Raw genomic sequence first — 13,132 nt, 5'->3', positions numbered from 1 at the left:
TAGATGTTGATAGCTCTCCTCTACAATCGTCATTCCACAGAGGATGGAGAAAGAGAGTAAGTGTGGCCACAGCTCTGCCTGCCATCATATGATCACAGGAAATTTTCTGGCTTGGGAGCTTTCCCTACCAGAAATTAAACTCAAAGAATTCAAGTTTTATTCAAATGCCTGTTGTAGCATGGAGGAGAAGGATGACCACAAGTTGGCTAGACTTTTTGTGTGTTTCAGTGGCAGCTGCTGCAGGCTGTATGCTTACGCAGCAGGTTCAGTGGGAGTGCTGGGGACCTGACACAGGCTGTGTTGGAGGCTCACTGAATGTGCATATAAAGCAGTCAGACAAAATGTGCCCTGGAAGGACTTTGCTTGGTGGTACTGCATTGTTTATGGAATAACTGGCAAGCCGAGACTGTTCCTGCAAAAGTGCACTGTGGGAATAACAGGCACAAGTCAGAGGTGAACGGGGACCTCAATGGCTGACACAGTCTCAAGCCATTTAGTGCACTGAGTTCAACCCCACATGTGACCTTATCTACTAAAGATAATCATCTAGATGGACCCTTTGAATACATTTCTTGGATTCTTTTAAAGGAAAAAAAAGATTACTCTGTCCATGTGGCTTACATTGGCATGGATCTATTTCATTCAGATCTGAGCACTCATAGCCCTTGTATACAATAGAAAAAAAGATACTTCCTTGCCACTTAGCATGTGAATAAAATCCCAGGGAAGACAAGTGCATATTAGGGTGAGCCAACTGTTTACCATGATCTGCTAACAAATGTGAAAACTAAAAATGGCCTTTCTGCACTGGGATTTTATCATGTATTAGTTGCCATGTGTTAGCTAACATAAGCTTATTGCAGTCTAAAGTAAATCCTGCAATTTCAGTTTACCTCCTCTCTCCCAGCTGCTACATGTAGTGATTGTCTCACAGTGATTTACTGCTCCTTTTTCCTTGCCACTGGAACCTTGAGAAATGTTAACTAAAAACAAAAACATAAATTTGTTTAATAATTATGGAACTTAGCATGGCTCTTAAATCCATTATGAACTGTCCTTTTCCATAAAGAATTAAATTTCAGTTGGGGGCCCAGTAATCACTGTTTCAGAACAACAAACAATTGTTCAGTATACCCTGAATTAGGTCCTGATTTTACCTCTTTCATCTTTTCAGATGTTCACTCGCTACATTAAAAGAATTTTACTCAACAAAGTAGATGCTAAAAAGATTTAAAAGATAGGAGAGAGCTGTAGAGTTCACAGAATCTTAAAATACAACGCATAAAATATAGCTGCACATATAAATACAGGACATGAGGTCTGGCAAATGTCCATAAAAATACAGAAAGATTCATGATAAACTAATATTTTGATATTAAATATCTTACAGTAAACATATGAAAAGATCACACAGGCATGTATTTTAATTTCTAACCATTGGTGTAGTAATCACTGCCAGCAGGACTGTATCAGGATCATGAAAACATCTTTGGAAACATCTGAGTAAAAGTTCTGGGGCCATCCACAAGGTAACAGAGCATATTTAGTAGCTACATGATTAGAAACTATTTGAAAGTGCTTTCACTACTGAGGCATTTCAGTGAATTGCAGGTTTCCAGTGTAGAAGAGATCTTTTGGCCCCTTACAGCTGCCTCTGAATGGTACAGAATACTTTTTCTAGCTTTGCATTAATTTTCAGGATTGATATTCCTAAACTGTCTTGACCCACATGTTCAAATCCCAGGAGAACTGACTCAGCCCTTCATCTTTCCTAGATAGATAAAGCACAGTTTTACTGTGTATGTGTGTGTATCTCTCTCTCTAACAGGAACTTTAAAAATGAAGGTTCTTCATTTCCTGCAAATAATTTAAAAATAGCCTTTTTGAAACAGTGTTTGCTCCCTTCCTTGGGTAAAATTTCTTTTTCCATTCTGCACCTGGTTGGCTAGCACTGACCTTTCCCTTGGAGGTTTGTTCTTTCCTAGTTAAACGCAGGACAGAAGTGCACACTGGCAACCAAACCCTTGCCAAAGCTCTGCACTGCTTAGAGGAATACTAAAAGACTAGAGGAGTGTGCTTGAGAAAGTGATACATGTTGGTGATCCCCTGCTTTTACAAGCTCAAAAGTGTTTGTGGAAGAGTAGAAAAGGAAGGTAGTGCCCAGAGTCCTGGAGCCACAAATTGCTCATCTTCCATATTCAGTATGGCTTTATTTATAGATTGGGTACCTTCAGGCTGACAGTTTCTCTGTGTAATTACACAATATTGATGCACATCCCCGAGGACAATACTTACTAAGAGCAAATAGTTCAAAATATTCACAAAATGTAAAATTAAGAAATATTTTCAGGAGTGAAATGAGATGGTGTGTTGCCTGCATGGGTACAAATTGATCCAGGTTTTGTGATCACAGTGTCTCAGGTTTCATATCAGTTATCTCAGCATAACTTTTTGATTATTTCTGAAGTCATGCACAGAATGAGGGTAGACACAGTCTGACCTTTCCAGACTTCCTGCATTTTAATTTTTCCTATGCTTAGAAATAATAGAGAAAAACCCAAGAGGTAATATTATTTCTGTATAGAACATCTAAAGATATACTAGGCATGTTCAGAATACATTAAAGATACTGTCCTGACACAAGAAATTTACAATCTACTTTTAGATATTACATAACTAATGAGTGCAATAAATGCTAGAGGAACAGAAAGAATGGATTGAATTTACAGTAATAAGATTATAGCATTCCTCCAGAATGTATGCATGTTTTAAAATTCACTTCAATTTTCCTACCTCAGTCTAGGCTTTTTCATTTTGACTCTTTTTTTTCTTTATCAGATTAAATTTCATGTCTGAAGGCACAAGACCGTAACATTCTGGCTAAAAGCTCAGGCCAGCCTGTTTTTTGGACTCTACCTCCTCTACTCTGCTTGCACAGCCAACGTTGATGGCCTATTTCTAGTAGAAACATCAACCTCATGGCCTTTTTTTCTGACAATAGTCAAAGCTGAGGTACCGATATGACATATATTTGAATGTACGCATTCCCTTATTCTACACAGGGGAAATGATACAAAAAGAAGTCATAGTATTTCTGCATAATCATACCTGGATTTTTAAATTCCCATTTTGAAGAACATTCACCAATAACTTATCTGTGGTGTGCATGTATTAATATTCTATATTCTTCTCATCCAGCCTTAACGGTCACTTACAAACAATTTGTGAAAAATCAATAATGCACCTTACTGGCTTTTTTATAATGTATAGAAAAGGGTTTTTTTTTTGCCAATTTTTTAAACACTCTGAAAATATCAGGATTGTAAAATTGAATTTTCATTGATTTTCCTGGAAGATCTTTGGAATCTCGATAGATATGTATTGACAGCAGCCACCTCTATTGAATTCAAAGTATTGAATCTGTAATGCAAATCATTCCATCTTCAACATATTTGAGTTATACTCAACATCAAAAAAAATTTTAAAAATGTGATCAGAAATTTTTTTTATTTCAGTCTTTCCTCTTGTGGTATTATGCTCACTCATGTTCTTCAGTTTCTGTATAGTCTTGCAGGCTGCACACAAAAGATAAACAAATAAAAAATGGAATATCTAATGTTTAAAATACAAGCAGGGATAAAAAAAAAACCCATAGTCTTCAAGCCCTTATAGATTATAAATAAATAGGAAGATGGCATAAATCCATATTCAGAAAAATAATTTCTTCCTCAATATTTGTAATGAAGGGAGTTGTCAGTCACATTAATTTTTATGTAAATTTGCCTAAGCTGATGAATCATAACTGAATAATTGCCTAATCTTCCTGGTTTTGGCCAACATTTCCATTTGTTTTTCCATTACCTCAATTTATTTTTATTTGTTCATATAATAGTTTTTAAGAGTTCACTCTGGAACCCATTACTAACACAGTGAAAAGAGGGGGCCAACTTTGAGTGACTTTCAGTCTGAGACATTAAGAAGTGGATGCAAGAGACAGACAGGGATCAGAATAAGGCAACACTAGTTACCATGATAGACAGTAATCTCGGCACACAGCTGACTATTCATTATCATTCCTTCAGTAGACATCACAGCATAGGAGATTTTTAGGGAGGGATTTGAAGGAGGAAAATTAGGTGAGTAGGAGTGAGAAGCAGCAGTGAGGGAAAGCATGAAGGTGCTGGTTTGAAAATGTAACAAGTAGAGAGTTATTACTGAATGAAATGTGTAGGGGGAAGACTTTGATTTCTCTATAGGATATTAAAAGATGATAGGGTGGGAATAAGCTGTAAAGAGCCTTAAAAGTGAAGTAGTTTTCGCTTGCTAAGATGTCGAAGGAGGAGGGATACCACTGAAATAAGGAATATGGCTGAAATGACGAATGTGGAAGATAACCAGTACAGCAGTGTTTTGCAATGGTGTTCTGTTAAGAGCACCCTAACGTATTTTCAGGTGCTCTAAAAATGCATAAATAAAAGTAAGCAACTGCTTCTCCTGATTACTATTTCCCCTCATTCTTCAGTCCTTATTCTGCAAGTTACACCATTCGGATATCTTTCTCTTTTCAAAAGAACTTTCTGTAAGAAATTTCCAGGTTTTTTTCCCTAGTCAAATTAGCTTGTTGTTATTGGAAAGACTACATATCATCTATATTTAACACCATTTCAGCTTGGTGAGGTGACTATACCATAGCACTAAATTCAGACTAAAAAAATGAGTGTGGCATTTCTAGTTTTTTCAGCTGTGTTAATTCAGAAGAGTTAATTTGACTGGAAAAAAGTAAAAGTGCTTTCCTCCAGACATCTTTGATTTCATTACACCTTCTTGCACAGAATGGCAGATTGATGCAAAAGGCCTTTGGATTAGTATTTGTGATCACCACAGAAGCGAGTCTCTCAGAGAAATGTGTGAATAAAGAGAAGAAGGTTACCTCAAGAACTGATATGGAAGGTTTCTCCACAGGCACTTAATTCTTAGAAATTTACAGATGAAAAATGCAATAAGAGTATTAATAGATAGGAATGAAATATGGATGAAAGGACATTAAAGCTGGAATAGCAAGTAGAACAAAGAGAATGAGGGGACTTGGGGACATGATAAGAAACCAGACTGGAGCTGCAAACTTGGGCAGAATTGTGTAAGACCTAGAAAAAACGGAAGCTTAGATAAAGGAATGAAGAAGCAAGTAATACGAGAAATTATTTTAAGGAGGAATGGGGTATGGCTATCACGGAACCGAAGAGGGAAGGGTTGTAACAGATAAAAGACTGTCTTAACTACGGATACAGATGCGGTCACGTTTCTGTAGGGAAAGAGAAAGCAACACCTGATAACAGGCTAGACAAGTAAAGGAGAGACGAAGCAATCACGTGAGGTCTGAGTTTTTTGTGACAGACAGGTTGGAGGTGTTGTAATGCACATACACATAGAGACTCCAGGAGAGAACGTAAAGTTGTTTTTGTCTAGGTTAAACCTGAATTGGTCCTGGTGATGTTTCTCAGTGGATATGCAGGAACATTTACTACAAACAATCAGACATGAGGTCTGGATGGACAGAAGAAAAATATCAGAGCACATGCATTATGTTCTGAAGAGAGGTCTCCCAGGATCATCTGCACAGCAACAAAGAAGGAAGAACACAGGTCCTGGGCCATTTGCTAGCTTGGAGAAACAACATAAGGGAGAAGATACGGATGTACTTATTGTAGCTCACTGTCAGCAGTGAGACAAATCAGCCTTTGCAGCATACGGTAGTTTGTGAAGGCTAAAGAGGGAAAAGTCTAGAAAATACTTTTCAGAGCTTGGATCTAGATGGCTCTTGCTGACCTAAAGTTCTGGTACAGTGCAAAGCACAGCATCCATGCATGGCTGTTTCTGCCCAAAGATAAGTGTTTTAACCCCATCACAAAGTGCCCTTGGTGTACTACCTTAGGCAGGTATTTCATCAATTCATTGGCACAGGAATGCGGCTATGTCTGAAAACCTGTGACTGTGGCTATAGCAAAATAAGTTACTGGGAGTGAAGAGAAGATTAAAGAAAGAGACCTAAGTGTCACTCATAAAGAAAGGAGACAGCTAAGGAACAGGATCTATGAAAACAGATGCTACAAAATTAACCAGAGAACTATAAACAGACAGAAGAGCGGACAAGGCCACAAAAGCCAGGGAGAAAGATGAATGAAAAGTAAATAAATAAATAAATGTAGTGCAGCCTATTTGTATTGCCTGGCATTGCACACACACTTCCAATGCTACAGCTGTAACAGCAGATCCCTGCCACTCAGGCAGGGGTGCATTCACCACGTCTGTGCAAGCATGTGTATGTGCATGATTCCAGGCCCTTAATGCTTGCCCTTGTAATACGGTGCTTGTCCCGTGGTGAGCCTCGCTTCTGGAAGCTTGGAGTTTGTCTGAGCAGAGGGGACACAATGAAGCTCCCCTCTCAGACATGTGTCGGTGAGGCATTGCACGATCAGACCCAGCCTGCTGCGCCGCTTGGGAAACACACACGTAATTAGCCCCTCTGCACCAAAGACTCCACTGCTGTATTTGCCACATGGTGGGTGTCACCCAGCGGGCCTGTGAGCACACACAAGCCCTCCGGTCCCCAGGAAGCAGCACTGCATTTGCCATATGGCCACACTCACCTGCTAGGTCTGGGGGAAGGAGACAGACGGGCGACACTCACAGGCAGTAATGAACCTCCCCACTGGGCTGCCTCAATGGATAAATAAGAAATAAATAAATAAACGGCTGTAACTGCCACACCATCAGAGCTCACCTGCTGAGCCTGGGCACGGGGCGAGGCAGCCACCCAGGGATGACTGCGCCCAGGGGCTGCCTCCCTATCCGAAACGCCCGCGCTCCACCTCAGCGCGGGGGGCTGCAAACCTGGCGCAGGAGGGATGCCCGGGCCCCTTCCGCCCCACAAGCCGCCTGTGCCCCCCGCAGCCCTGTCACTGCCACGGGCGGGGATCACGCACCCGGCGACAGCCCCCCGGCCGCGGCTCTCCGCTGGGAGGGCGCGGAGAGCCCGCCTCGCCTCGGGCGAGCAACCGTCGCCAACGGCAGCAGCGCGAGGCGGCGGCGGCGGCGGCCCGCTCTCTCCCGCTTCCCGCCCCTCACGCAGCGCCGCTCCCGCCCCTCACGCAGCGCCGCTCCGCGCACGCGGCGGGCTCCCTCCCCTCCCCTCCCTGCCCCGCCGGCAGGGCCCCGCCGGCCCCGGCGCTGCGGCGGGCGCGGACACCGCGCACCCCTGTCCCAGGCTCGGAGGGGCCCCGGCAGGACGCTCCGCGGGCGGCCCCGCCCCTCCCTGCCGGCGCCGCAGCGGCCTGCGGGCGTGGGGGGGCGGGGGGGAGCTTGGGATCCCCTAGCGGTGACGTGTGTTGCTATGGCGACGCCCAGGCAGCGTCTCGCTTGGGGGGGGGGGGGGGGGAGAGATGACAACAAACATGGCGGAGAGGAGCCAGACGGCAGAGACGGGTCAGTGCCAGCCGCAGTGGCCCGGGGGTGCGGGCGGGGGGGGACCCCCTTCTGCAGGGGGCGAAGGCGAGGGGCGGCTGGCAGCGGAGGGGCCTCGCAGAGGAGTGCGGGGCCGGGGCCCTGCTCTCGGTGGCCGGAGGGAAGCCCCCGGGTGCCGAGGGCGCCCAGGTGGGGAAGGGGCCCGGGGCGATGCCCGCTGCCTCGGGGATCGCCTCTGCGCCGCCGCTGCGGGGCGCGGGAAGGCCCCGGCCCTGGGGGGCGAGGATCGTCTTCCAGGGGGGCAAGCGGCCGCGGGGAGCTGGGGGAAGAGTGCCCCGGCGCTTCAGGCCTGGTGGAGGGGAGGGCGGCCCCATCGCAGGGGGGCAGGAGGGGCAGGAGCCCCCCTCGCCCCGCAGGGGAGCATGGGGGACCCCTGCGCGGGGGAAGGCTGGTAGCGGTGGTCTGCCCTGCGTGGCCTCCTCTCCGCACCGGGGCAAGGCAGTGGTGGCCAAGAGCCGGGCGAAACCCTGGTGGGCAGGAATCCCCCTCACGCAAGAAACCAGAATCAGCCCATATTTAGGGAAAAAAAAAAAAAAGATATGTGAAGACACAGGTCTGGAACCGAAAGGGCACCGCAAGGCTGGTAGCGTGGGGGCTGACCTGCGGGTGCTCCCTGTCCTGTGCCTATGTGTGAAGAGCCTCGAGGCCGTGGGGGACCGTGCGTTGCACACCTCGGGTTCCTGCCACGCACGCTGCTCTGTGGGGGTCTCCTTAGCGAAGGTCCCCCCTCGTCACGAGGTATTAACGACTCTAACTGTGCCTGCGAAGAAAAGTTTGTGGGTGAAACTGAAGTTCGGTGTTTCTTCATGAATGATAACAAGCTACAGGGGTCTTTCCTATTGTAATAAAACAAAATTAACGTCTTTTCCATCACACATGAAAATAAAAGCCCCCCCCAACTAATTTGTGAAAATTAGGGACACTAACATCTCAAGGATGAAACTAAGATAATGATGGTCTTTGCGAAGATTTAATATCCCATGGCACCGCACATGAACTCTCTGAGTCCCTTGACCAAAAAGTTCCTTTTTCTAGCCCGTTGTGTTGGCTGCTGTGCATGTGCCTCCTCCTCTGCCTCAGAAGTGGCTGCATGTAGAATCAAGATGCATTATATATGGAACTGACTTTGTATTTTTGGACCATTTAAGATGAAAAAAGGTGATAAATATATAAAATGCTGTTGTGCTCTGGAAGACAATACCACAGGCTATGTCTAAATGGGTCGTCCATAAGGCTTTTGACCTCCCTATCTGTTTTCATGTGTGCTGTATGTGAACCCCTGAACTCACACTAGGTAGCTTATTGTACACTAGACTTGTCCATGAAGTAGGTGATTTTTTCATGTGCTCTGTGGTGCAACACTACACTAAACACAGCTAGTCAGCTCCGACTGCACCATGAAACAGGAAACGAACTCCAGTGGCCATTTGATTTTGTCAGCTACCCTACCTACTTCATCCACCTATTCCTATGTTTTTGTCAAAAACTTTCTTCAACATAAAACATTTCTACTATTTCTGGTTTAAATGAAAACTTGTTTAAACTTATTTTTATACTGTGTTCCCTGCCATATTATTTAAACCTGTAGTGTTATATTGTTGGCATTTTATTTTTAACCATGTCCTGAACTTTTTCACGTTTAACTGTTACAGCTAGCAGTTCAGTGATTTCCCCATAAATGTGTTGGCTCCTTGAGCTTGTGGTGAAGTCATGTTTTGTTGCATATTCTTGATACATATCTATTTAAACATTACGATGCCTGTCTGGCCATTTTGCAACTTTAATTTGTGGATCCTGCTGCTTTGGAGAAACCAAATGAGAAATGAAAAATGCAAAGACCCAGAATGATAGGAAAAACACACAAAAGTTTCAGAGATCAGTAGGGCTTGAGAAAACTGAGGGAAACAAATGTGGAATTTTGGTCCACTTTTAAGAAAGAGGTTGGAAGGTTGACTCTGGAAAAAACATGTTTTTTTTCCTAAAAGTTGGTTTCTGACAATGTTTTACATGCACATAGTGTGATTAGGGAATGTTCTTGTTCATGGTGTACTCTGGCTACTTACTATGTCTTCACGATATGTCAGTCCTGGATCTGTCTTCAGGACATCCAGGAATCTATCGCTGGAACCCATATGTCACACAGTTTAAATGTTTTATCTATGGATGCGAGGAGAACAAATGCATTACAGTGGGGCTGAACGTTATCAAACTGTATAAATCGATTTAGCCAATATGACTATTTTATACTTGCTGTTGCATTTTTACAACTTACTGTTTTAATTCCTAGATCAGAACACACAAATAATAACTAAATCTCATGTTCCCATCTTGAAATATCAATTTTTATCTCTAATTTTCAAATGACAAAACTGAGGTACAGAGGGATTAAAAGTCATTTATCCAAGCTTCACAGCAACACAGAGATTACTGTTATGGATCATTCTTTACTGGTCTAATTCAGTATCTTGTCTTTGAGAGGGTCAGTGTCAGGGAAAGATGTCGGAAAAACTGTAATATGCAGTTATAAAAAGGTGATTCTAAGAATGAAGTTTCTTCCTAATATCCTTCTGATACTGAATAATATTTTTCAAAAAATTTAAGTGCTATTCTTCTCCTCATTTGCATGTATACATGTAAGTTGTTTTCAGCCCTTCTAAACTCTTAGAATTTGTACTAGCCTGTTGTACTCAGCATTATTTTCTATATCATGGTTTAAGCCAATCTATGTTTTGCAATGAGACTGAGGCTTAGTATGGAAGGTGATTATCTCACATCTGTCTACTGCGGAGTTCATATTCTGCCACTATCTGCTCTGGCCTAGGCAGACATCTGGGCTGATAAATTAAATCAGTTTATATGTTCTAATGTTTGGTAAGAGTGCTGCAAAGTCAACTTGCTTTACCCTGGATTAATGAATTTCCCGCTGCAGCTGGCTCCTTAGTCTTGCTGGTTTCTCTAAATTGTTAGGACCAGCTTTCTGTGATATGCAGTAACTTTGGATACTTCCCTGTTTGGGTTCCCAGACTGAGACCTACTTTTCTCAAACTGGGCATCCAGATTAAAGGCATCTTAATCTTCACAAATGGAGTTTACAGGAGAAGGAAAGTGATTAGTTAGTTACTTCTAGGAGCTTCTTAGCATGAATTCTCACTGTTCTGCTCAGCTGACCTTCATGTCTGACACTTTGAGAAGATAGAGTAAGATGTCTGGTTTAGTTAAAGTTTCTTCAAAACCAGTTCAACTCTATTTTTCCAATTCTGTAACAGAAATGACCTTATTAACTTCTCTAAAGAAAATTTTAAAATAGGTCAAAGTGAGTACAGAATTTGCTAATGTTTTGACCCATGAACCACCTTTTATCAAGATGTGACATTAAGAAATAATTGTGCAATCATTTTATCTTTCTGATAAATAGAGAATAAAAAGTAGATGAAAGATTTTAACTTTTCAGACATGGATCCAGCTGAACTTTCACTAGTTATCCCATTTTCTCCAAGTTACTGTTTTTCTTCCAGGGGTCTATATTTCCGTTAGAAAACTTGCTTCCAAAGGCCTGACAGATCAAAGGGTGCAGGTTATCCCTGAGTTCTGTAACAGTTTTCTATCTGGGGCAGCTGTGTATCAGTCTGGATTGACAATTCTAATATGTATCATTCCACAGTTGCCAGTCATTTTGTGCATATTAATATTTCTGATATTTCATTGACTTACTGTCACTGAAATCCTAGTGAAAGCAAAAAAAGCATTTACTCCCAGTGCTGGGCGGTATATAAATATGTATCTTTAAACCAAAGATCCCTGGTATCGAGACAAAGTGTTCTCAGGTGAATGCCTAGGTTTTTCATGTTTGCATGTCATGATAGATACAATGCATTGCCATGTTAAGTCACATTTCTTTTCATATAAAAAGGTTAGAATTTTCAAAAGCATTTAGAGTTGATCTAACTTGGCTTCAGTGAGCACAGCTTTAAGCCACTGCTGAATGCTGAAATCTCACTCCAAAATTTAGTAGTAACTAAAGTTCATAAAATACTTATGGATCCAGATCATTCTTTCAGATATCTGCATGTGAAGGGATTGAGTGATTAACTGGGTAAATTCTGCAATGTTTTCTAACTGATTTTAATATGATAGTGCTGAGTTTAGACTATTTTGAAAAGGTAGTTTCTGATTATTCTTTCTAAAAGAATAGTTATTCTTTTAAAAATATTTAATTACATATAGTGCGAACGCATTCTAATGTCAAGAATATGCTGCTTTCTTTCCCGTGGCATTAACTGTTAAATAAAAAGCCTGACTAAGTAAGACAACCAGTTCTGTAGTCACCAATTGTTTTTTCTTTAAGCCATTTTGATAACTGCAATTTCTCATTTACCTGCTTTTATCATGAGGAAATATAACATTGGAGAAATCAGCTAATTATGGTAACAATATTATTTAATATTGGTCTTCTTCAAAATAACATTTAACATCATTGCTAGTTCAGTCCTCTAGGCAAATTTAATTTTTTCAACTGAATTGTCCTTTCTTAAATTCTTCTGGATTTCAAATGTATAAAAACAATATTCCTTATTTCCTAAACTACACGAATATGTAGCTTTTCCATTTGCTGACCTGTAAGCACAGCGGAATTCCAGTGTTTGGGAAAAGGAGCTGCAGTCTTTGTGATGAATGGGATCTGCCTACTGTATCCTCCTACCAGCTTATAGAGATAATAAAAGTCAGTGGAAAACTATGAGGGTACTGGGCCTGGGCTTGTACATGTTCATGCACCATAAAGAGCTATCTGCAGTTGTTTATAAAATGCTGCAGGATGTATTTGTAAATTTAAAATGTGTTTTGGTCAACAAATGTGTTTGCCAGAATTGACATGGCAACATGGATACATTTTAGACTTAAGCAGTTCAAACAGAAGTGGATGGGATAGTAGGGAAAAATTTGTTAGTAAATTTGAAGTACTCTGTAAGACTATTAACTACTTCAGTTTTTACTGCCTAAGTTGAAGTATTCACTGAAGTGATTTAGAGAAGGAAGTTAACTGTAGTTGCTGCAGAAAAATAATCATTATACTCTGTTACCGTTAGACTGATATTCAACTTATTTCCAGCTTTTTCAGTTATGTGGTGGAAACAATCCCCACTAGAAGAATTTGTTGAAGAAGAGGTACTAATATATTTTTGGTGCTTATAGCTTTGATCACATTTCTATTACATAATTTGCCATATAAGGAGACCTGAGAAATACTAATGAAGGCTTTATTCAGCCAGAAGATATAATTTCAGAAAAAGGAAGAGAAACAGAAACAGGAATGTACTGGAAATTCCAGTTGCCACTTCGTAATGGTCTACATTTCGTAGCCATATTTCAAACAGTTCTTTCCTTGACAAATAATCAAAGCTTTTGAAAGCTACTTACCTCAAGCCTCCCAACGATTTTTCTTTCACTGAAGTTCAAAGCACCCTATTAATTATTATCACTTGTGAGAGGAGGTTTTTGAATTTGTAAAAAGTAAAATCAGACATAGGGAGAATTTTAATAGGTTTTGTACTGAAATTTGTAAAACAGAAGTTTCTGCAAGTTTCTTCAAGTGTTACTATCACTGTATTTAGTT

General features: G+C 41.7%; 1 protein-coding gene across 2 annotated transcripts in view; it reads left to right on the top strand.

Annotated features, from left to right (window-relative positions):
* Positions 1–7,434: 7,434 nt before the first annotated feature.
* LOC112985319 (cytosolic carboxypeptidase 6-like) overlaps positions 7,435–13,132 on the top strand; it is a 466,228-nt gene continuing 460,530 nt past the window's right edge. For both annotated transcript variants that reach the window (XM_064516188.1, XM_064516189.1), the window contains exon 1: positions 7,435–7,482. In XM_064516188.1, coding sequence (XP_064372258.1) covers positions 7,440–7,482 — 43 coding nt within the window. In that variant the 5' untranslated portion in view covers positions 7,435–7,439. The remainder of the gene's footprint in view (positions 7,483–13,132) is intronic.

Source organism: Dromaius novaehollandiae, chromosome 8 (assembly GCF_036370855.1).
Source record: "Dromaius novaehollandiae isolate bDroNov1 chromosome 8, bDroNov1.hap1, whole genome shotgun sequence".
Classification (NCBI taxonomy): Eukaryota; Metazoa; Chordata; class Aves; order Casuariiformes; family Dromaiidae; genus Dromaius; species Dromaius novaehollandiae.
The sequence above is the reverse complement of the archived record's forward strand: the minus strand, read 5'-3'. Positions and strand labels throughout refer to the sequence as shown.